Here is a 23,821-nt window from a genome sequence, read left to right as displayed (position 1 = left end):
GGTACTCTCTTGCTTTTTTGATGATTCATCGGATGTTGGCAATTTGATCTCTGGTTCCTCTGCCTTTTTTAAAACCAGCTTGAACATCTGGAAGTTCACGCACTGTTGAAGCCTGGCTTGGAGAATTTTGAGCATTACTTTACTAGCATGTGAGATGAGTGCAGTTGTGTGGTAGTTCGAGCATTCTTTGGCATTGCCTTTCTTTGGGATTGGAATGAAAATTGACCTTTTCCAGTCCTGTGGCCACTGCTGAGTGTTCCCAATTTGCTGGCATATTGAGTGCAGCACTTTCACAGCATCATCTTTCAGGATTTGAAATAGCTCAACTGGAATTCCATCACTTCCACTAGCTTTGTTAGTAGTGATGCTTCCTAAGACCCATTTGACTTCACATTCCAGGATGTCTGGCTCTAGGTGAGTGATCACACCATCGTGACTATCTGGGTCGTGAAGATCTTTTTTGTACACTTCTTCTGTGTATTCTTGCCACCTCTTCTTAATACCTTCTGCTTCTGTTAGGTCCCTACAAATTCTGTCCTTTATTGAGCCCATCTTTGCATGAAATGTTCCCTTGGTATCTCTATAATTTTCTTGAAGAGATCGCTAGTCATTCCCACTCTATTGTTTTCCTCTATTTCTTTGCACTGATCACTGAGGAAGGCTTTCTTATCTCTCCTTGCTATTCTTTGGAACTCTGCATTAAAATGGGTATATCTTTCCTTTTCTTTTTTGCTTTTTGCTTCCTTTCTTTTCACAGCTATTTGTAAGGCTTCCTCAGACAGCCATTTTGCTTTTATGCATTTGTTTTCCATGGGGATGGTCTTGCTCCTTGTACAATGTCACAAACCTCTGTCCATAGTTCTTCAGGCACTCTATCAGATCTAATCCCTTGAATCTATTTGTCACTTCCACTGTATAATCATAAGGGATTTGATTTAGGTCATACCTGAATGGTCGAGTGGTTTTGCCTACTTTCTTCAATTTGAGTCTGAATTTGGCAATAAGGAGTTCATGATCTGAGCCACAGTCAGCTCCCGGTCTTGTTTTTGCTAACTGTATAGCACTTCTCCACCTTTGGCTGCAAAGAATATAATCAGTCTGATTTCAGTGTTGGCCATCTGGTGATGTCCATGTGTAGCGTCTTCTCTTGTGTTGTTGGAAGATGGTGTTTGCTATGACCAGTCCGTTCTCTTGGTAGAACTCTATTAGCCTTTGCCCTGCTTCATTCCATGCTCCAAGGCCAAATTTACCTGTTATCCAGGTGTTTCTTGACTTCCTACTTTTGCATTCCAGTCCCCTATAATGAAAAGAACATCTTTGGGGGGTGTTAGTTCTAGAAGGTCTTGTAGGTCTTCATAGAACCATTCAATTTCAGCTTCTGCGTTTCTGGTCAGGGCATAGACTTGGATTACCGTGATATTGAATGGTTTGCCTTGGAGACGAACAGAGATCAGTCTGTCGTTTTTGAGATTGCACCCAAGTACTGCATTTCAGACTCTTGTTGAATATGATGGCTACGCCATTTCTTCTAAGGGATTCCTGCCCACAGTTGTAGCTATAATCAATTTGTTTTAATTGGAGGCTAATTATAATATTTTGGTGCTTTTTGCCATACATTCACATGAATCAGCCATGGGTGTACATGTGTTCCCCATCCTGAATCCATCCCTCCTCCCTCCCCATCCCATCCCTGAGGGTGTTTTCTTTACAAACTTTTTTTGTTTGTGACAACTCTACTTCAAGCAAGTCAATTGGTGCCATTTTTGAAACAGCATTTCCTCGCTTTGTGTTTCTGTCACATTTTTGTAATTCTCACAATATTTTAAACTTTTTCATCATTATTACATCTTTTATGGTGGTTTGTGATCAGTGATCTCTAATGTTACTATTGTAGTTGTTTTTGAGTGCCATGAACTGCACTCATATAAGATAGTGAACTTAATTGATAATCATTGTGTGTGTGCTGAGTATTCCATTGGCCAGCCATGCCCATATTACTCCCCCTGTCCTCAGGGCTCACTATTCCTCCCTATAACAATATTGAAAATAGGCTAATTAATAATCTTACAGTGCCTCTGAGTGTTTAAGTGAAAGAATGAATCACATTTCTCTCACTTGGTTTAGTTATTTAGTTAGTTATTTCCCCTACCAGGAATGAAATCTAGGCCCTGGGCAGTGGAAGTGCAGAGTCCTAATCACTGGACCAAATTTCTCACACTTTAAATCAAAAGTTAGAAATGATTAAACTTAGGAAGATGTGTGTTGAAAGCTGAGACAAGGCTAAAATCTAGGCCTCTTGTGCCAGTTAAGTTATGCATGCATATGAAAAGTTTGTGAAAGAGATTGAAAGTACTACTCCAGTGAACACATGAGTGATAAGAAAGCAAAACAGCTGTGTTGCTATGCAGATGTTTTAATGACTGGATAGATGGTCAAACCAGCCACAATATTCCTTTAATCCAAAGCCTAATCCAGAGCAAGGCTCCAAATATATTAAATCCATGATGACTGAGAGAGTTGAGGAAGCTGCAAAAGAAAAGTTTGAAGTTAGCAGAGATTGGTTCATGAGGCTGAAGGAAAGAAACCATCTCTATAACAAGTGGTGCAGCAAGTTATCCAGACCATCTAGCTAAGATGCTTAATGAAGTTGGCTCAACTAAACAATAGATTTTCAATGTAGATGAAACAGCCTTCCATTGGAAGACAATACCATCTTGGACTTTGATAGCTAGAGAGAAGTCAGTTCTTACCTTCAAAGGACAAGGTGACTGTCTCGTTAAGGGCTAATGCAGCTGGTGACTTTAAATTGAAGCCAATGTTCATTTACCGTTCTGAAAATTCCATGTATGTTATATCTACTTTGCCTGTGCTCTGTAAATGGAATAGCAAAACCTGGCTGACAGCACATCATGTTTTCAACATGGTTTACTGAATATTTTAAGCCCACTGTTGAAACCTACTGCTCAGGAAAAAAGATTCTTTTCAAAATATTCCAGCTAACTGAAAATGCACTGGGTCACCCAGAAGCTCTGATGGAGATATACAATAAGATTAATGTGTTTGCATGCCTGCTAACATATCAATTCTGCAACCCGTGGAGCACGGAGATAGTTAGACTTTCAAGTCTTATGATTTAAACATTTTGTAAATCTATAGTTAACCATAGTGATTCTTCTGTTGGATCTGGGCAAAGTCAACTTAAAACCTTCTTGAAAGAATTTACCATTCTAGGTACCATTAAGAACATTCCTGTCATGGGAATGGCAAAATATCAGCATAAACAGGAGTTTGGGTAAAGTTGATTCCAACCCTTATGGATGACTTTGAAGGGTTCAAGACTTCAGTAGAGGAAGTCACTACATATGTGGTGAAAATAGCAAGAGACCTAGGATTAGACATAGAACCTGAAGATGTGAGTCGATTGTTCTAATCTCATGATAAAACTTTAATAAATGAGGAGTTGTTTCTTATGGATGAGCAAAGAAAGTTGTTTCTTGAGATGGACTCTACTCCTGGTGAAGATGCTGTGAAGATTGTTGAAGTGACAGGAAAGAATTTAGAATATTACATAAAATTAGTTGATAGAGCATTGTCAGGGTTTGAGAGGACTGACTCCAATTTTCAAAGTTCTACTGTGGGTAAAATGCTATCAGACAGCATCACATGTTACAGATAAATTGTTCATGAAAGGAAGAATCACTTGATGTGGCAAACTTCATTGTTGTCTTATTTTAAGAAATTGCCACAGCAGTCTTCAGCAAACACCACCCTGATCAGTCAGCAGCCATCAACATCAAGGCAAGACCCTTCACCAGCAAAAAATTGTGACTTGCCTTTCCCTTCTCCAGAGAATCTTCCCAACCCAGGGATTGAACCCAGGCTTCCCTGTCCTTCACCATCTCCCAGAGCTTACTCAAACTCATGTCCATTGAGTTGGATTTCCTTATGGATTGACTGGTTTGATCTTGCAAGTCCAGGGGACTCTCCAGAGTCTTCTTGAACCACAGTTCAAAAGCATCAATTCTTTGGTGCTTAGCCTTCTTTATGGTCTAACTCTAATATCTGTACATGACTACTGGAAAAACCATAGCTTTGACTAGATGGACCTTTGTTGGCAAAGTAATGTCTCTGCTTTTTAATATGCTCTCTAGGTTTGTCATATTTTTTCTAATGAGCCAATACATTAGCAAATTCATGAAAGCTCTTCCAGAAAGTATAATTACCAGGAACCCAAGGCTGAAAATTTTGCTCCATTTGCACATAATTTTATTTATTTAAAGTGATAATTGATATTAAGTTATTGAGTACTTACTGAATGACATGTTTTGCTCATGAAAAGTCCTGATGCAGGGGGATGATACTACTTCTGCTTAACACTTGAAGAAACAGGTTCAGAGAATTAAGCTACTTTGCCAAGGCCACATAACTCCTAAATGGCTAAGCTGGGATTTAAATTCAAGCCTATCTGACTTCAAAATTTCTTTCCATTACATCATACTTCCTTAAGTATATTTGGCTTAATACACCATGTTTGTTGTTTATGATCTTGAGAATATTAATGATTCAAAGCAAAGTATAGTCACTTGTAACTTAGTAAGTCCATAGATAAAGTAATAACACATGAGATATGTAATCTTAGCCTGTTAATGTTGTTATTTAGTCACTCAGTGGTGTCAGACTCTTTGCTACTCCATGTCCATGGGATTCTCCAGGCCAGAATACTGGAATAGGTTGCCGTTTCCTTCTCTAGGGGATCTTGCCAACCCAGGGATTGAACCTGGGTCTCCTGCAATATCCATTCCAGTATTCTGGCCTGGAAAATTCCAGTATAATCCATGGAGTCTCAAAGAGTCAGATATGATGGAGCGACTTTAACTTTCTTTTTTTTTTTTTCGACTTTAACTTTCACACCTGCAATATTGGCAGGCGGATTGTTTACCACTGAGTCACTAGAGAAGCCCTAGACTGTTAATAGAACCATTTAATTAGTATGGGACCCAGTTTTTGACAATCTCTTACACTCATTCTTCCTAAATGAGCTTTAACATTATAGAGTAGATATAGTAAAAGCTCAGCTAGAAAGCATAGGGATTGCATTTGAGATACCATGACTAGACAATTTTCTAGTTAGGGATCATAAAGCAACAGAAAACATTTTTTAGTGCTTTTTGGATAATATTTGAAAATTTTGAAATTCCTTTTCTGACTGTTGCATGGACCAGTACAGTGTTATCTCAAGTTAGAGAAATATACTCTAGGGGTTGTTTTAGGTGGACATTGGTGTTGAGTATACACATAAGAATGTCTATTTCAATCAAAAATAATGAATCTGTTTTATTATATATAATAAAAAATACTATGTATAATTACTTATATATAATGTCATCACATGGTCTGTTTGATAACAGAGGGTCACATGTGATGTCATATAATCTCTGATGTATCCCAGAGTAAAAGTATAGAGGAGTGCATCAAAACAGTTACTTAATGGTTTAATTTCACAATAGTACAAGATGTTGCACATTACATGTTCCCAGTTAGATTTCTTAATCATGTTATTTAAATTTTAAGCAAACTAACCCTCACAAAGAATATTGATGATATTGCTAATAATGTAAACATGATGAAGAAATTGACAGTATTCTTTGTCAACTGTATTATTAGTTTAAATACAAAAGAAATCCAAGAAACATGATGATCTAATAAGTCCTGCTGAAATGATGGCCTACAGCATTCAAAGTTAACAAGACTCTGATATATGAATGTATTAATATATCCTGTATAGTAATAGTGAACTTCACCTTCAGAATGTTTTTTGCCTTAAGAGATTAGCTAATTATGACACTATGTGTATAACTTATAATTGAACATATATACTGAGAGACTGTATTTAAATAAGAAGACGTAGTGGATTTTATTATCTATGAGCTTGGAGATCACCATCTTAATACAACTTCTTACCATATTAGCAATTTTTATTCACATGTCTGTTTTCCATTCAGTTCAGTTCAGTCTCTCAGTTGTGCCCGACTCTTTGCAACTCCATGCACTGCTGCACACTAGGCCTCCCTGTCTGTCAGCAACTCCCGGGGTCTACTCAAACTCATGTCCATGAGTCGGTGATACCATCCAACCATCTCATCCTCTGGCATCACCTTCACTTCCCCACTTCAATCTTCCCCAGCATCAGGGTCTTTTAAAATGAGTCAGCTCTTCGCATCAGGTGGCCAAAGTATTGGAGTTTCAACTTCAACATCAGTCCTTCCAATGTATATTCAGGACTGATTTCCTTTTGGATGGACTGGTTGGATCTCCTTGCATTCCAAGGGATTGTCAACAGTCTTCTCCAACACCACAGTTCAAAAAGCATCAATTCTTCAGTGCTCAGCTTTCTTTATAGTCCAACTCTCACATCCATACATGACCACTGGAAAAACCATAGCCTTGACTAGACGGACCTTGTTGACAAAGTAATGTCTCTGCTTTTTAATATGCCATCTGGTTGGTCACAACTTTTATTCCAAGGAGTAAGCATCTGTTAATTTCATGGTTACAGTCAGCATCAGCAGTGATATTGAAGGCCCCCAAAATACATACAGTCTGTCACTGTTTCCACTGTTTCCCCAATTATTTGCCATGAACTGATGGGACCAGATGCCATGATCTTAGTTTTCTGAATGTTGAACTTTAAGCCAACTTTTTCATTCTCCTCTTTCACTTTCATCAAGAGGCTCTTTAGTTCTTCTTTGCTTTCTGCCACAAAGGTGGTGTCATCTGCATATCTGAGGTTATTGATATTTCTCCCGGCAATCTTGATTCCAGCTTGTGCTTCATCCAATGCAGCGTTCCTCATTATGTACTCTGCATATAAGTTAAATAAGCAGGGTGACAATATACAGCCTTGACATACTCCTTTTTCTATTTGGAACCAGTCTGTTGTTCCATGTCCAGTTCTAACTGTTGCTTCCTGACCTGCATACAGATTTCTCAAGAGCCAGGTCAGTTGGTCTGGTAGTCCCATCTCTTTAAGAATTTGTGATTCATACAGTCAAAGGCTTTGGGATAGTCAATAAAGCAGAAATAGATGTTTTTCTGGAACTCTCTTGCTTTTTCCATGATCCAGCAGATGCTGGTATTTAGATCTCTGGTTCCTCTGCCTTCTCTAAAACCAGCTTGAACATCAGGAAGTTCATGGTTCACATATTGCTGAAGCCTGGCTTGGAGAATTTTGAGCATTACTTTACTAGCATGTGAGATGAGTGCAATTGTGCGGTAGTTTGAGCATTCTTTGCCATTGCCTTTCTTTGGAATTGGAGTGAAAACTGAACTTTTCCAGTCCTGTGGCCACTGCTGACTGTTCCAAATTTACTGGCATATTGAGTGTGGCACTTTCACAGCATCATCTTTCAGGGTTTGAAACAGCTCAACTGGAATTCCATCACCTCCACTAGCTTTGTTCGTAGTGATGCTTCCTAAGGCCCATTTAACTTTGCACTGAAGTATGTCTGGCTCTAGGTGAGTGATCACACTATCATGATTATCTGGTTCGTGAAGTTCATTTTTGCATAGTTCTGTGTATTCTTGCCACCTCTTCTTAATATCTTCTGCTTTTGTTAGGTTCATACCATTTCTGTCCTTTACTGAGTGCATCTTTGCATGAAATGTTCCCTTTGTATCTCTAATTTTCTTGAAGAGATCACTAGTCTTTCCCACTCTATTGTTTTCCTCTATTTCTTTGCATTGATCACTGAGGAAGGCTTTCCTATCTCTCCTTGCTATTCTTTGGATCTCTGTATTCAAGTAGGTATATCTTTCCTTTTCTCCTTTGCTTTTTGCTTTTCTTTTCACAGCTATTTGTAAGGCTTCCTCAGACAGCCATTTTGCTTTTATGCATTTCTTTCTCTTGGGGATGGTCTTGCTCCCTGTCTCCTGTACAATGTCACGAACCCATCTCCATAGTTCTTCAGGCACTCTGTCTATCAGATCTAATCCCTTGAATATATTTGTCACTTCCACTGTATAATCGTAAGGGATTTGATTTAGGTCGTACATGAATGGTTGAGTGATTTTCCCTACTTTCTTCAATTTAAGTCTGAATTTGGCATATCTGTTCATGATCTGAGCCACAGTTAGCTCCCGGTCTTGTTTTTGCTGACTGTATAGAGCTTCTCCATCTTTGGCTGCAAAGAATATAATCAGTCTGATTTTGGTGTTGACCATCTGGTGATGTCCATGTGTAGAGTCTTCTCTTGTGTTGTTGAAGAGGGTGTTTGCTATCACCAGTCCGTTCTCATGGTAGAGGTCTGTTAGTCTTTGCCCTGCTTCATTCCGCATTCCAAGGCCAAATTTGCCTGTTACTCCAGGTGTTTCTTAACTTCCTACTTTTGCTTTCCAATCCCCTATGATGAAATGCACATCTTTACGGTGTTCATTCTAGAAGGTCTTGTAGGTCTTCATAGAGCTGTTCAACTTCAGCTTCTTCAGCATTACTGGTCGGATTACTCTTATATTGAATGGTTTGCCTTGGAAATGAACGTTTTTGAGATTGCATCCAAGTACTGCATTTCGAACTCCTTTGTTGACTATGATGGCTACTCAATTTATTCTAAGGGATTCTTGCCCACAGTAGTAGATATAATGGTCATCTGAGTTAAATTCACCCATTCCAGTCCATTTTAGTTTGCTGATTCCTTAAATGTCGACATTCACTCTTGCCATCTCCTGTTTGACCACTTCCAATTTGCCTAGATTCATGGACCTAACATTCCAGGTTCCTATGCAATATTGCTCTTTACAGCATTGCAGTTTGCTTCTATCACCAGTCACATCCACAACTGGGTGGTGTTTTTGCTTTGGCTCCATCTCTTCATTCTTTCTGGAGTTATTTCTCCACTGATCTCCAGTAGCATACTGGGTACCTACCGACCTGGGGAGTTCATCTTTCAGTGTCCTATCTTGTTGCCTTTTCATACTGTTCATGGGGTTCCCAAGGCAAGAATACTTAAATGGTTTGCCTTTCCCTTCTCCAGTGGGCCACGTTTTGTCAGAACTCTCCATCATGACCCGTCCATCTTGGGTGGCCCTACACAGCATGGCTCATAGTTTCATTGAGTTAGACAAGCTTGTGTTCCATGTGATCAGATTGGTTAGTTTTCTGTGATTTTCAGTCTGTCTGCCCTCTAATGGAGAGGGAAAAGAGGCTTATGGAAGCTTCCTAATGGGAGAGAATGACTGAGTGGGAAACTGGATCTTGTTCTGTTGGGCGGGTTCATGCTAAGTAAATCTTTAATCCAATTTTCTGTTGATGGGTGGAGCAGTGTTCCCTCCCTGCTATTTACCTGTGGCCAAACTATGGTGGAGGTAATGAAAATAATGACGACCTCCTTCAAAAGATCCCATGTAGGTACTGCTACACTCCCTGTCCCCAACCCTGCCACAGGCCACCACCGACCCATGCCTCTGCTGGAGACTCCTGGACACTCCTGGGCAAGTGTGGGTCAGTCTCTTGTGGGGTCACTGCTCCTTTCTCCTGGGTCCTGGTACTCACAAATTTCTGTTTTCTGTACTGAATACTAATTTCCTTGAGGAGAGAGAGACTATATCTTATGTTTGTATCAAGTACTTAGCTCTTGGTTTTTCAGTGGTAGGTGCTCAATTAATATCTGCTAAATAGAAATAGAAGAATATAGGAATGTAGACAACATTAAAAGGTAGTCTGGTTTCTATTCCCAAATAGAAAAATTATTGTCATGTGATCTTGGAAAATGAACTTTTTATTTTCCTCTTTTAGAAAATGGAGTGAATATTTCCTGTTCTTATCTCAGTGGCTTCTTAATGAAACTCACATGTAAAAATAAATATGAAATTTAGAGCTACGTATTGCTCTGATGTGTTCATCTTGTTTTTCAAATATAAACTACTTTGGAAGCTTAATAAAAAACTATAAAAGGAAAATGACAGAGGATAAAATGTTAACTGTGTCCTGAAAATTAAAATAAATGCCTTTTAGTGTGTTTTGCCTTTAGAATGCTGACACTTTCCTCCAGTTGTTCAAACAAATTGTTTAAATGAACATATTGTAAATGTTACAGGGGTTTTCCTGAAAAGGAGAAAGAAGGAAATGTAGACATTGGTTCCCATTTCCAAATGCTTCCTGTAGTCCAAGTGGTGTCAGCATTCCCTTTGTTCTTGTTTTAGTCAATTCTACTTAAAAAGAAACCATTTAGAGATAAGTGGAAAGCACAAAAGGGAAATCATTGGGACAACTTCCCCCATTTAGTTTCAGACTCATTGCCAGAGAATATGAAGGCTTATAGTCACATGAGAAGGTAAGTCTAAAACTTACCTTTCTAATACTTAACTTTCTATAAATAAAATGTTCATTTTCTAAGATCACATGATGAAACTTTTATATTTAGTAATAGAAATCAGGCTGCCTTTTAATGCCTATATTCCTATATTCTTCTGTTTCCATTTAGCAGATGTTAATTGCGCACCTACCACTGAGAAACCAAGAGCTAAATACTTATCATTTCTATTCTGTTAACTAAGGTAACCAAATGCCTTTGGGTGTTTTTTTTTGTTTTGTTTTGTTTTGTTTTTTTTGAATGTGAGGGAACAAACTACATGAGTTTAATGAAACCGGGGAGATGTAGCACCTTGGGAGAAAGGAATTTGGTATTAAAATCTCAGGTTTTTAATAGGTAGAGTTCCCAGGAGTATGAAAAAAGTGAGGTTTATGTGGAGTGAGGCTGACCAAGTGTACCTGATCAAAGTTAAGTTTCATGAGCAATCCAGGTGAGATATTTTCTGATTATGCTTTAATCATATTTTCTTCTGGAACATTTTAATACTCTTTTCAGCTACCCCAAAACCACTTATTATATTCCTACTTCTCAAATCAACCCATGATTGTCTCCATTTTATTTTCACTTTTCTTGTGTTATTCTCCTTTACTTCTTTTGCTTCTTACATGTGTGCCCTGTTTACAGATAATACATATGTGACTGTGTATATGAATATATTTATCTATATAAATGATGAAGTACAACTTGTAACCACTGAATAAATGTTTTGAAATAAATAAATGAAAGTAACATCCAATAATATTTTGCAATTGGATGAATAGTCCTTGTCATTTCTGTTTTCAACTTCATGATTTATATTTTTACAAATTAATAATTTATTCATTCATTCATCAAGTATTGACAAATTACCTACTCTTACCCTGATGCTGGGAATATACTGCTGATCTCACAAAGCTTGCACATTTTACACAAGTATATATATAAATAAACCAATAATATAACCTCAGGTAGTGGCGAGTATGGCCAAAAAGTTGATTTGTTTTTTTTTTCATAAGATGTTACAATATAATGAAGGAACTAAAACAGTGACTGGCATTGTGATAGTGACTGGCAATCACTTTCTCAGGCTGTGTTGGTGTCTAATTGACATCGGGTGGTGAGGGAAGGACTTTCAGAGGTGGTGACACTTTAGTTATGAATAATAAGCTGGTGTGACAGAAAAGCATTCCCAACAGAGAAAATAGTGCATTAGTACTGAGGCGGGATGACTGTGAGCTTTCAACTTAATGAGTTAACTGATGTTTGATGCCTTCAATAATATATCAAAATAGAGCATGTCATAGTGCCAATCTGTATACTCACTATCCCTCAGGGACTATTCAACTCATTCATTCATTTAGGACATATTTATTGAGCACATAATGTGTGTCAGGTACTAGTTATAGGCACTTGGTCATCATCAGGAACAAAACAGACAAAAATAACTGCTACATAGAGCTTACAGTCTAGAGGAGGGAAACAAGCAATAAATGACAACTCATTAAATGATATTTTATATTAAAAGGAAATGCATGCTTTGAAATATAGAAGTAGGTGTGGTGTGTGTGTATGCATGAGTGTGTGTGTGAGTGATTGGTACAGGCTGCAGTTTTAAACAGAGTGGACATAGTGTTGGTCTTATTGAGAAGGAGATGCTTAAGAACCCAAGAGAGTAAGTCAGGTACTGAACCAGACCTTAGAGAGGCATTAGTTATTGTGTAATATATAGGAAGACACCTTTTAGATTGACAATATCTTCATACACTCCAAAAGTTCAAATTCCAAATATATAACATGGCAATTAGACCATAAAAATGCATGGGATACATTATAGAATTCTCTAACTTCACAAAATGAAATGGTCTGGAAATGAGGACAAGTGTTCAGTGCTCAGCCAAAATATTTCTCTGATGACATAAGAATTAGGGAGCCAAGAACCACATCACCCACTCCAGATTTCTGGCTTCCTCCCAAGAGTCTAAACATTTGTTTCCTGAGAAATACCACTTGAATAATTCTTGGCCTCTGGACAGGATATCACAAAGCTAAAACTATATTGCCTTATTTTTGAGGTTAAATTAGGACTTTTACATTTTTTTAAATTTATGTTTTGTGCACTGTAGTTATACAGCTATATTTTGGATAATATTGGCAATTGCTTAATATTATTCTGAGAGATAAAATCTTAGGTAAGGAGCAGATACTATAGACTCCATGTAAATTCAAGAGTTTTAGAGTGTAAAACATAAAAAGAAACTCAAATCCAGGCAGGCCTTACCAAAATTCTGAAGCAAGGCATTTACCTAGAGTAACAGAAAATAAGTCATGGGACATAAGAGATGTGTTCTGAGGGGAATGTTGAAGGAACAGTGTTCATCAACTCAGAGAAGAGAGGCCTGAAGGATAATTTAATAATTATGTTAAAATATCAGTTACTTAGATGCAGAGGATAGTCAATGGTTTCTTTATTCTTAGATGGCTAAATAAACTTAAGAAAGCATGGAAGATTTTCGTTACACCCTTAAGGAGGAAACTTGATTGTGAAATATTGGAAATGGATCCTGAGGAAAGTTGTGGAATCTTCTCTCTAAAGAGTTTTATAAATAGGAGAAAGTCTCATCTGTCTATGATGGTTTGAGTGGAGCAGCAAGACCTAGTGACTCCAAGGATTCTTCTGTAGCACTACATTTGGTGCACTAGCTCTTTTGGAATCATGTTGACTCCAAATAATGTTGAAGTGTACTGGCATGATTTGCATTTAAACTATTGGTTAAGTGATTAAAAAAAAAAAAACAACTTCTGTAAGCAAGTTGAGATCTTTAATAGTTTCTTCTCATTTCAAAACATAACAATGGCCTGAATAATATTTCAGTATGTTTCTTTACACTGTCAGTAGTAATTATTTCATTGGTGATGATTAGTATTAATGTCACTCATTAGAAGGAGGGAAAATAATGTGAACTATGCCAGTCCACACAAGTTCTGTTACCTTAAGCATTTAGTAAAAGCAAACTACTTATTTGAATAATTTCCTTTCCATAGATATCACCAAGAGGTTACCACATTTAATATCTTTTGTCTATAAGTTCATTTGCTTTTAACTCATAGTACTCTTCTTTCATAGGCCTTGTGGAAACAATTCACAAGAAGTGACTGGATCTCACACATTTGAAAAGGTAAGTTTTAATTTTCTTAAAATTTATAGTAAAATTGTATAAAGTAAATGTATTTGTAACAAAGCAAATTTTATTTTAAAGAATTTTTGGAGAATAATTAGAACTGAATATGACTTTGTAGGTTATCAAGCTTATTTTACTGTTGAAGAAATGGAGGTCCTGAGAAAATAAATTTGTATCCAATGTAACAATGGTAGAATTAGGGCCAAAATTCAGGCTCCCTAACTCATGGTCTAGTGCTCTTAATACACATCACTAAATCTTTCTCTATTTTGGTGGTTTTGGGGGAGGTCCCAGGAGCGTGTGTATGTCTGTGATAAGAAACTGTAGATTCACGGAAGTTTGACAGGCTTATGAGAGAGAGAGAATTTAGAAGAACATGTTCTTTAAAAATGAAGGACACAGGAAGAGTACCATGGCAGAGGGAGACTCATATAGAAGATATTTCTTATGATTTTAGAAACGACCTTTTTCTTTTGGGTCTCACAATGGGCTAAGGAGAAGGGAGAGATACTGATTTACCATGCATGGAAATAAAAGTAAGTTGTTATCATAGGAATTTGACTCATTAAATATCACAGATGATAGTTAAGAAATTAAGTGTGGTATATATTGGCGACAACAAATCTCACCAAACCTTATGAAAAAGAATGTTCACAGCTATTGAATTTTTTTCTAAGGTGTCCATAGTAAGGGAACATCTGTGTATCTTGGAATTAGAATCTGTGTCATTAAGTATTTGGATAACATAGCAGATGAAAATTGTCAAATATGAGGGTGGGATGATTTGGGAGAATGGCATTGTAACATGTATACTATCATGTAAGAATCGAATCGCCAGTCTATGTCCGACGCAGGATACAGCATGCTTGGGGCTGGTGCACGGTGATGACCCAGAGAGATGTTATGGGGAGGGAGGTGGGAGGGGGGTTCATGTTTGGGAACGCATGTACACCCGTGGTGGATTCATGTCAATCTATGGCAAAACCAATACAGTATTGTAAAGTAAAATAAAGTAAAAATAAAAATTAAAAAAAAATAAATTAAAAATTAAAAAAAAAAAAGAAAATTGTCAAATAGTGTGTCACTGTAAAAGACTCATGGTAATGTGGAAGGCCAATGTTAAAATAAAATAAAAAGCATATGCCCCAAATTTATACACAATCAAGCTACCTTGTTCTAAATAAAAACTATGTTTGCTGGACCCATCTCAATTTCTCCCTCCCTAGACAACTCAAGTCCTTCTTCATATTTTTCTTGTGTGCCAGAGACGGTGGGTCAGAGGGAAGATAGGGAATACTTCCAATAATCCAAGGAGAAGATAGTGAGACTTCCTATTTATCATTTATCTCCTATTTCTCATTTAAAACTCCATGCAGACATCATCCCCTCACTGAAACTCACTGCCTGGATTTCCGTAGACCCATATGGAAAAAAAAAAAAAATGCTTCTCTCTATCAGTTAGTATTTAGTGGACGCATTCCATTTGTCTTGTCACCTCTCTACCTTTCCTGGACTAGACTATCAGCTTCTTGAGGGAAGGAAATATATCTTTATGCTTTTCTCCTAATTTAGGTTTTTCAGCCTTTAGGAAAAAGTGGAAATGATAGCTGCTTTTTCACACTGGCTTCCTTACAATCCTTTATTCTATCTTTTGGGTCTCAGAGATTCTGCAGCCCACTCTGGCATATGGAATTGATAAACTAAGGAAGGAATCTGGTTATTGTTATTTAATGTTTAGGAACTTATAATTATCTATACATGTTACATCTTGAGACACTCTGCTACATTTTCTCCAAAGGATGGGCCTCTTTTGTATCACTAGTGGAACTTAAAAGATTTCTATTAAGCATTTAAGGAAAATTGTTCCTCTTACTTAAAAAAAAAAATACAGACAGCTTAGGCATAGTTGCCAAGTGTGGGAATGAGGTCTTTGATGGTTTAGCAATTCTTGCTCTCCAATTTCCTTCCCTTTTCATATTTTCTTATTATGTTTATCTTCCCTCTTCTAGGATTTTTAAAAAATTTTGTTCATATGTGCATCTATGTATGTATACCCTCATTCGTTACAAATCACTAAAATTAGTAGCCCTAGTCTCTACTTTGGAGAAGGCAATGGCAACCCACTCCAGTACTCTTGCCTGGAAAATCCCATGGGCGGAGGAGCCTGGTAGGCTGCAGTCCATGGGATCGCACAGAGTTGGACACAACTGAAGTGACTTAGCAGCAGCAGCAGCAGCAGCAGTCTCTACTTTGCAAAATACTCAAGATAAGAATGAGTCATACTGTGCAAATGTGAAATATTTAACACATACCTGCCTCTTTCCCATATGGGGCTTGTAACCCCAATAGGTGGCAAGGGGTAAATCTTGACAAGTAAATGGACAGATGGAGCTTTGTTTTATTCAACCCTTGTCCAACCTTCTGATCAAAATCTTCTATCACCCAATTCACACATAGGCTTACTGTGTGCCAAGCACATAGTAGATGCTTTATACATATTTATTTAATTCTTGCTACAATTCTGTGAAGGGCTTCAGTTAGTAAAGAATCCACCTGCAATGCAGGAGACCCCAGTTTGATTCCTGGGTCCGGAAGATCTGCTGGAGAAGGGATAGCCTACCCACTCCAGTATTCTTGGGCTTCCATTGTAGCTCAGCTGGTAGAGAATCCGCCTGCAATGTGGGAGACCTGGATTCAATACCTGGGTTGGGAAGATTCCCCTGGAGAAAGGAAAGGCTACCCACTCCAGTATTCTGGCCTGGAGAATTCTATGGACTACAGTCTATGGGGTCACAAAGAGTCGGACACAACTGAGTGACTTTCACTTTCACAATTCTGTGAAGTGAGACCTATTCCTGTCTCCATTTTAAAGATGAGGAAAGTGAGACATGAAGATGTTTTAGTACATTCTCTAGAGTTACACAACCAATAAGTAATGGTGCTGAAATTCAAACCCAGTCAGTATGACTCCAGAATTAATGTTCTCAGACAGTATACGAAGATCTGAAGCTGTTGTGATTAATTTTCTAAGTATATTTGCATTTCTCTTAGCTAATCTATGTCTTCTTCTAAATGTGTGTCACATATATATGCTAGAGAGCAGCTCAGAACCAAGGAAGATGGTATATAATTTGCTCTCAACATTCGAATACACAAGGATTAATGGGAATCTGCGAGAGAGATCAGTTGAAACTAGTAGTAACGGAAAGTCAGCACAACAATCCAGTGATACAGAATGAAATATTAAAAAAATTTTTTTAACAGCTTAGTGAAGTGTGGAGAAGGCAATGGCACCCCACTCCAGTACTTTTGCTTGGAAAATCCCATGGACGGAGGAGCCTGGTGGGCTGCAGTCCATGGGGTCGCTGAGAGTTGGAGACGACTCAGTGACTTCATTTTCACTTTTCACTTTCATGCATTGGAGAAGGAAATGGCAACCCACTCCAGTGTTCTTGCCTGGAGAATCCCAGGGACAGGGGAGCTTGGTGGGCTGCCATCTCTGGGGTCGCACAGAGTCAGACACGACTGAAGCAACACAGCAGCAGCAGCAGCAACAGTGAAGTATAATTGATATGCAAAGAACTGTACATATTTACTGTGTATAATTTGATAAATTTTGAGGATTTTTTTTTTAAAGATATCTTTTGAGTCCTGAAATTATGAGTCTTTGTACAACTTTCTCTTCAGGGAAATTTTCATTTGTTGCCCCCTAGTTGTCACAAGAGCACAAAAATTATTAATTGGTCTTCGAACTTAAATGGAAAATAATGGAAATGAGGTGTCTTAAAGTAAGAAAGTTTCATATTTTAATGTGGTAATGCCACTAGCCAGGCAAGGAAAAGTTCTAGAAAAGAGCTTTGTAAGAATGAGTCTTATAAAGTGAATGACTGTGACTTTTAGAAGCTTAGTGATTAGCAGTGGAGTGTTAATAGTGCTGAGACCTTGACTATTTAAAATAGAATGTTAAAAGAAGACAGAATATACTTTTGTACTTGAGAATAAAGGACATAAAGATTAAAACCAGTGAACATCATTTAGTTTATCTACTGATATTAGATAGTTGTTTCAATCACCAAATGTTTATCTTTTGCAATTGTGTGGTAATTCTCTAGAATGACCCATGCCTCAACCTGCTACACAATCTAAAAATACAATCACCAGACAGTCTCATTCTCAGTCTCAGAACTTTAAGGACCACATATATATCATTAAGGCTTCCCAGGTGGCTCAGCGGTCAAGAATCCACCTGCCAATGCAGGAGACATGGGTCTAATCTCTGGTCAGGGAAGATCCCCTGGAGAAGGAAACAGCAATTTACTCCAGTATTCTTGCCTGGGAAACCCCATGGACTGAGGAGCCTGGTGGGCTATAGTCCATGGAGTTGCAAAAGAGTCGGACACATCTTAATAACTAAAACAACAGCAATGTATCATTAACTCTAGTTCTGAGCTCTCCCCTATATTCTAGACTTGTGTATCCAACTGTCCACTCTGTATCTTCACTTGGAAGTTTAATGAACAACTCAAACTTACCATGTCCAAAATTGAATTCCTCATACCTATGCCTAGCCTGCTCCTCCCCGAGTGTGCCTCCTTTCAATAAATGGCATCATCATTTACCTAATTGCTTAGACTAGAATCCTTGGTATCATTTTTAGATTACCCTCTCGCTCACATACCCTACATTTAATCTTTTAGAAGATCACACCAGACCTACCTTCAAAATATATTCAGAATATGGCACTTTCCACCATCATAGTACAAACTGCCATTATCTCTTGGCTAGAAAATTACTAGAAAACTGTTTCCTTTTCCAGTTTATTATCTATTCTGCAGCTGGAATTATATCAAAGATACAACTAATTTCATATACTCCCTGATCAAAATCTTTCGATGACTCCCATCTCACTCAGAACAAAAGCCAAAGTCTAAAACGGCCTAGGAGGCACCACACAAACTACACCTCTACCTCTCTGACCTTTCCGCTTCTTTCTTTCTTGCTTACTGCTCCCAACCCACAGACACAGTCCCTCATTAGGGCCATTGTACTTGTTGTTCCATTTGCCTGAAACACTCTCTACTGTTATCTTCATGACTCCCTCCACCTTTTTATTCAGTTCCTTCCTCAGAGAGGCCTTCCTAATCATCCTTTCTAAAATAGCCTTGTTCCCTCACTCCACCCATCACTATTTAGCGTCTTAACCTGCCTCTTGTGTTTTGTATGGCATTTATCATTACCTAACCTATTTTTGCTTGTTTGTTTTATGGTTTATCTCTAACACTGGAATATAAGTTCAGTGAGGGCAGGAATTCATTCATTCATTGTTGTATGCTGCTTATCTAACACAGAACTCGATGTTTGCCAGACAAATGATTGACTGAATGAATGAATGATGGTAACCTAAGGAGATGGAAAAGGCAATGTCAACCCACTCCAATATTCTTGCCTGGAGAATCCCATGGATGGAGGAGCCTGGTAGGCTGCACTCCATGGGGTCACAAAGAGTCGGACACGACTGAGTGACTTCACTTTCACTTTTCACTTTCATGCATTGGAGAAGGAAATGGCAACCCACTCCAGTGTTCTTGCCTGGAGAATCCCAGGGACGGGGGAGCCTGATGGGCTGCCGTCTATGGGATCGCACAGAGTCGGACACGACTGAAGCAACTTAGCAGCAGCAAGCAGCAGCAACCTAAGGAGAAAGTAGGTCACAGTCTGAGGAGAGAAATGAAGCATTTCTTCAAAGATATGCTGGCAATCTAAAATATAATTCTCAAGATCTTCTCAATATTAGTTAAAATAATCCAGCTGTTCTCTTTTCAAGCAATATAACCACTTTGAAGCCAACTGTTAAATATGCAATAAATATGAACCATAAGACCTATAGTTTTCTTCTAAATGAAATGCAAAGATTAATAGGTGAAATGGTTTTGAAACCCAGTTTAGGAATTGTTTAAGCATTTTAAAACCCCTGTGCCAGTATTGGAATGACAACTTGAGAAAATTAAAATCTATTGTTGATCTTTATTTTTTCTAAAATATGCTGTGCCATGGCTGTAGGAATTTTCTGCTGGTCGTCCGGTCTCCAGCTGGGACTTAACTTCTAACTTTATTGAGACTCAATCCAAGGATACACATGTGTATACTCTGGTTTCCTGTTAGTAGTTAATTAACAAGTTCATCATGTGTTTATTCCTGTCTTAGCATTATCAAGAGACAAATCCGGAAAGGTCATGATTTTACAGTAAAATTCTATATGATTATTTCTCTGAACTCTTGATTGATGAACTGTTTCTATTATAGTACATTTAGATGTAAAAGGGGATAAGTGGAAGAGTTGTTTTGTAACTTGTATTCTTAGGAAAAATATTTTAGGTAGAAAAGACTCATCTGGAGAATAGTCTGTTTTAATGAATTTATGGAAAAAAGGCTTTACCATGTTTCATCAGTTATTTTCAAAAGATTCAAATAAATTAAACAGTATTTAATATTAAATAGCAGTATGATAAAGTGGAAACTGATTCTTATACCAGCTGTTACTAACTAAATGGCTTTGATTAGGTCATCTTTGTATTCAGGGCTTTAGTTTACTTGGCTGTAAAAAAGGGTGTTAGACTATGATATTTTAGATTAGTTTCAGCATTTCAGCAGTGTCTCTGAACATGATACTTTCTTACCTTTGAAAGTAGGAATATCAGTTTTCATGATATGATTAATAAAAATGTTATCTTGATAATTGTTGAATCTAGATAATGGGTACATGCAGTTTCATTATATTATTTCTACTTTTATTTATCTTTCAATATTCTTAAACAATAGTGAATTTAGAAATGTGAAAAAATGCTTGTAGCAGATACTATACTATGTTCAAACTAATATTGTGAAGTCGATTTCATGTCTATGTTTTTCCTCTTATCATTTCAGAGCATATTTATTTTTTTGGAATTTATGCATCCTTTGATTTTTAGATTCTATGTGCAGATACCTTTGAGAAGAGTAACATATTAAGAAATATCAATTGTATTTTGAAAAATTGAAGTATTGTTGATTTATAATATTAGTTTCAGGTGTACAGCATAGTGACTCTTTTTTTCTATAGGTTATTACAAGATAAAGGTTATAAAGCCCTGTGCTATACAGTAAATCCTTATTGTTTATCTATTTTATGTATAGTAGTTTGTATCTGTTAGTGCCATACCCTGAATTTTTCTCTCCCTCCCTTCTCCTCTTTCATAACCATAAATTTGTTTTCTATGTCTGTGAGTCTGTTTCTGTTTTATGCATAGATTCATTTGTATTATTTTCCAGATTCTACATATAAGTGATTTCATATAGTGTTTGTCTTTCTCTAAGTTACTTCTCTTAAGCATAATACTCTTTAGATCATCTATGTTTCTGCAAATGGCATTATTTCATTCTTTTTTTATGGCTAATATTCCATTGTTTATACATACCACATCTTCTTAAGCCAGTCCATTGTTGATGGGCACTTGGCTTGCTACCATGTGTTGACTATTGTAAATAGTGCAGCTGTGAATTCAGTTGTACTTTAATGAGGATTTATCCCTATGTTATTTAGGGTTACACAATAAGTTGTGATAATCAAGAGACCTTGAAATATTATGGCTCAAGCAACAGACCCAAGGTGGGCATGCAGCACTGCTGCAGGAGGTCATCCAAGCCTGAGGGTCCTTCTGCCTGTTGCTTGCTGTCTCCTAGTATGGTGACTTTGTCTATGTGGCCAGATTGGCTCCCATTATCATGTCTGTGCTGTAGTCAACTGGTTTAGTGAGGAGAGAGAAAGAAGAGGACAAGAGTTTTCTTGTCAAAATATGACCAAAGGTCACACACATCACTGCTGCTTGCATATCATTGTCTAAATTTCTCTCATACCTAACTGCGAAGGAGTATGGAAATGTAGTCTCTGGCTCAGAAGCCTTGCACACAGATAGAGCTCATAAGATTCCATTACTAACAGGAAGAATATGAAAATGGATGCTGACAAACAATCTTTGCTAAAGTTTATCAAACAACATTATCTTGACAAGTTTCCTGAAAGACCTAGGCCTTTGCAAATAGTGAGCTGTATGACTCAAGCTGGAATCAAGATTGCTGGGAGAAATATTAATAACCTCAGATATACAGATGACACCACCCTTATGGCAGAAAGTGAAGAAGAACTAAAGAGCCTCTTGATGAAAGTGAAAGAGGAGAGTGAAAAAGTTGGCTTAAAGCTCAACATTCAGAAAACTAAGATCATGGCATCCGGTCCCATCACTTCATGGCAAATAGATGGGGAAACAGTGGAAACAGTGGTTGACTTTATTTTGGGGGGCTCTAAAATCACTGCGGATGGTGATTGCAGCCATGAAATTAAAAGACGCTTACTCCTTGGAAGGAAAGTCATGACCAAACTAGACAGCATATTAAAAAACAGAGACATTACTTTGTCCACAAAGGTCCGTCTAGTCAAGGCTGTGGTCTTTCCAGTGGTTATGTGTGGATGTGAATGTTGAACTATAAAGAAAGCTGAGTGCCGAAGAATTGATGCTTTTGAACTGTGGTATTGGAGAAGACTCTTGAGAGTCCCTTGGACTGCAAGGAGATCCAACCAGTCCATCCTAAAAGAGATCAGTCCTGGGTGTTCATTGGAAGGACTGATGTTGAAGCTGAAATTCCAATACTTTGGCCACCTGATGTGAAGAGCTGACTCTTGTGAAAACACCCTGATGCTGGGAAAGATTGAGTGCAGGAGGAGAAGGGGATGGCAGAGGGTGAGATGGTTGGATGGCATCACTGACTCAATGGACATGGGGTTGGGTGGACTCTGGGAGTTGATGATGGACAGGGAGGCCTGGCATGCTGCAGTTCATGGGGTCGCAAAGAGGTGGACATGACAGAGCGACTGAACTGAACTGAACTGATAACTCGTAAAGAAATGGTTAAAAAGACAGTTGACCTGTTTGTAGTGCTTTCTAACATGAACTGATTATTCAGTCTCAGATTCTCTGACCCCAAATGATATCCTACCATTCAATTCAATGCTGATGCTATCTGTAGTTAGCAAAGACCCCACAGGTTAAGAGGTCAATCCCTCAAGACTGTCCCCACTTCAGATGCCTGTCAAAAGTCCCAGTACTTCTGACCAACCAGCTGTAAATTCAGAAAGTCCTAATGACTCATTTTAGGTTTGATAGTTCATTAGAATGACTCAAGGAACTTTGGAAAACACTGTACTGTCTATTAATGGTTTATTATAAGAGCAGCCAAGTGGGAGACATGTAAAAGGGCAAGGTATTCATGGAGCTAGGGGTACTTCAATTCATGGAGCTTTTATTCTCTCTCCAAGTGTGTCAACTTCTTGTATCTTGATGTGCTCACCAACCTTGAAACTCTCCACGCCAAGTTGTTTAGGAGTTTTTATTGAAGTTTCATTAGTTAGGCATAACTGACTAAATCTTTGGTGATGGAACTCAACTTCCAGCCCCCTCTTATCTCCCAGGAGCTCAGGTGATGGGGACGATAGTTCCAACCTCTAATCTAAAGGTTGGTTCCTCTGACAAGCAACCCTCATCCTGAGCTAAGTGGGGGCTCACCAATCATCACCTCATTAGCATAAGCTCAAGTTTGGCTGATAGGAGATCATTAAAAATACAGAAGACACTCCTTTCACTCAGTAAATTCCAAGAGTCTTAGGAACCTTGTGCCAGGAACTTGGGGCAAAGAGCAAATATATCAAGAGCATCAGTCTCCTACCTACTTGCTAACCCCTCTACTCCCTGCCCCCAAACCATCTCTTCTTAAAGACACTCACCTTTTCCACAACACATATAGAATGAGTTCTTTCCTCTTAGCTTCCTTAGGTGCCAATGATTCTGTCATAGTGTACTGTTCCTATCATACAGAACTATAATTGTCAAGTTTCTAGTTTCTATCCCTCTAACTAGAGTGTGAGCTACATGAGATAGTATCTAACTCACATTTGTACCTTAAACATCTAGAGCAGTGCTTGGCACATCATTGCTCTATGAACCATTGAATAAATGTGAGTGAATAGAAAACAGAATCTTGTACTACTGACCTTTGGCAGTCTATGCGTCTGTGTTTAAGTGTGTTTGGTGTTGATCTGGTGACTGTATCATGGTGACGCTAATTGTATTTCCTAGCTTTTGTGGGTTTCCTGAGAATCTTAGCTCTGGTATCTTGCTGTTGAATCTGTGGTGGTCTGTAGAGGAATTCGGAGTTCACAAATGAATAATAGCTGGTTTTAGAGTATTAAAAACTGGATTCAGGGGA

At 38.0% G+C, this 23,821-nt stretch overlaps 1 protein-coding gene across 1 annotated transcript in view; it reads left to right on the top strand.

Annotated features, from left to right (window-relative positions):
- Positions 1–10,301: 10,301 nt before the first annotated feature.
- Positions 10,302–23,821, top strand: part of IL13RA2 (interleukin 13 receptor subunit alpha 2) — an 89,271-nt gene continuing 75,751 nt past the window's right edge. The window contains exons 1-2 of the mRNA XM_068963044.1: positions 10,302–10,328; positions 13,471–13,522. Coding sequence (XP_068819145.1) covers positions 10,303–10,328; positions 13,471–13,522 — 78 coding nt within the window. The 5' untranslated portion in view covers position 10,302. The remainder of the gene's footprint in view (positions 10,329–13,470; positions 13,523–23,821) is intronic.

This window comes from Capricornis sumatraensis, chromosome X (assembly GCF_032405125.1).
Source record: "Capricornis sumatraensis isolate serow.1 chromosome X, serow.2, whole genome shotgun sequence".
NCBI classification, from domain to species: Eukaryota; Metazoa; Chordata; class Mammalia; order Artiodactyla; family Bovidae; genus Capricornis; species Capricornis sumatraensis.
This window is presented reverse-complemented; position numbering and strand designations above follow the sequence as displayed.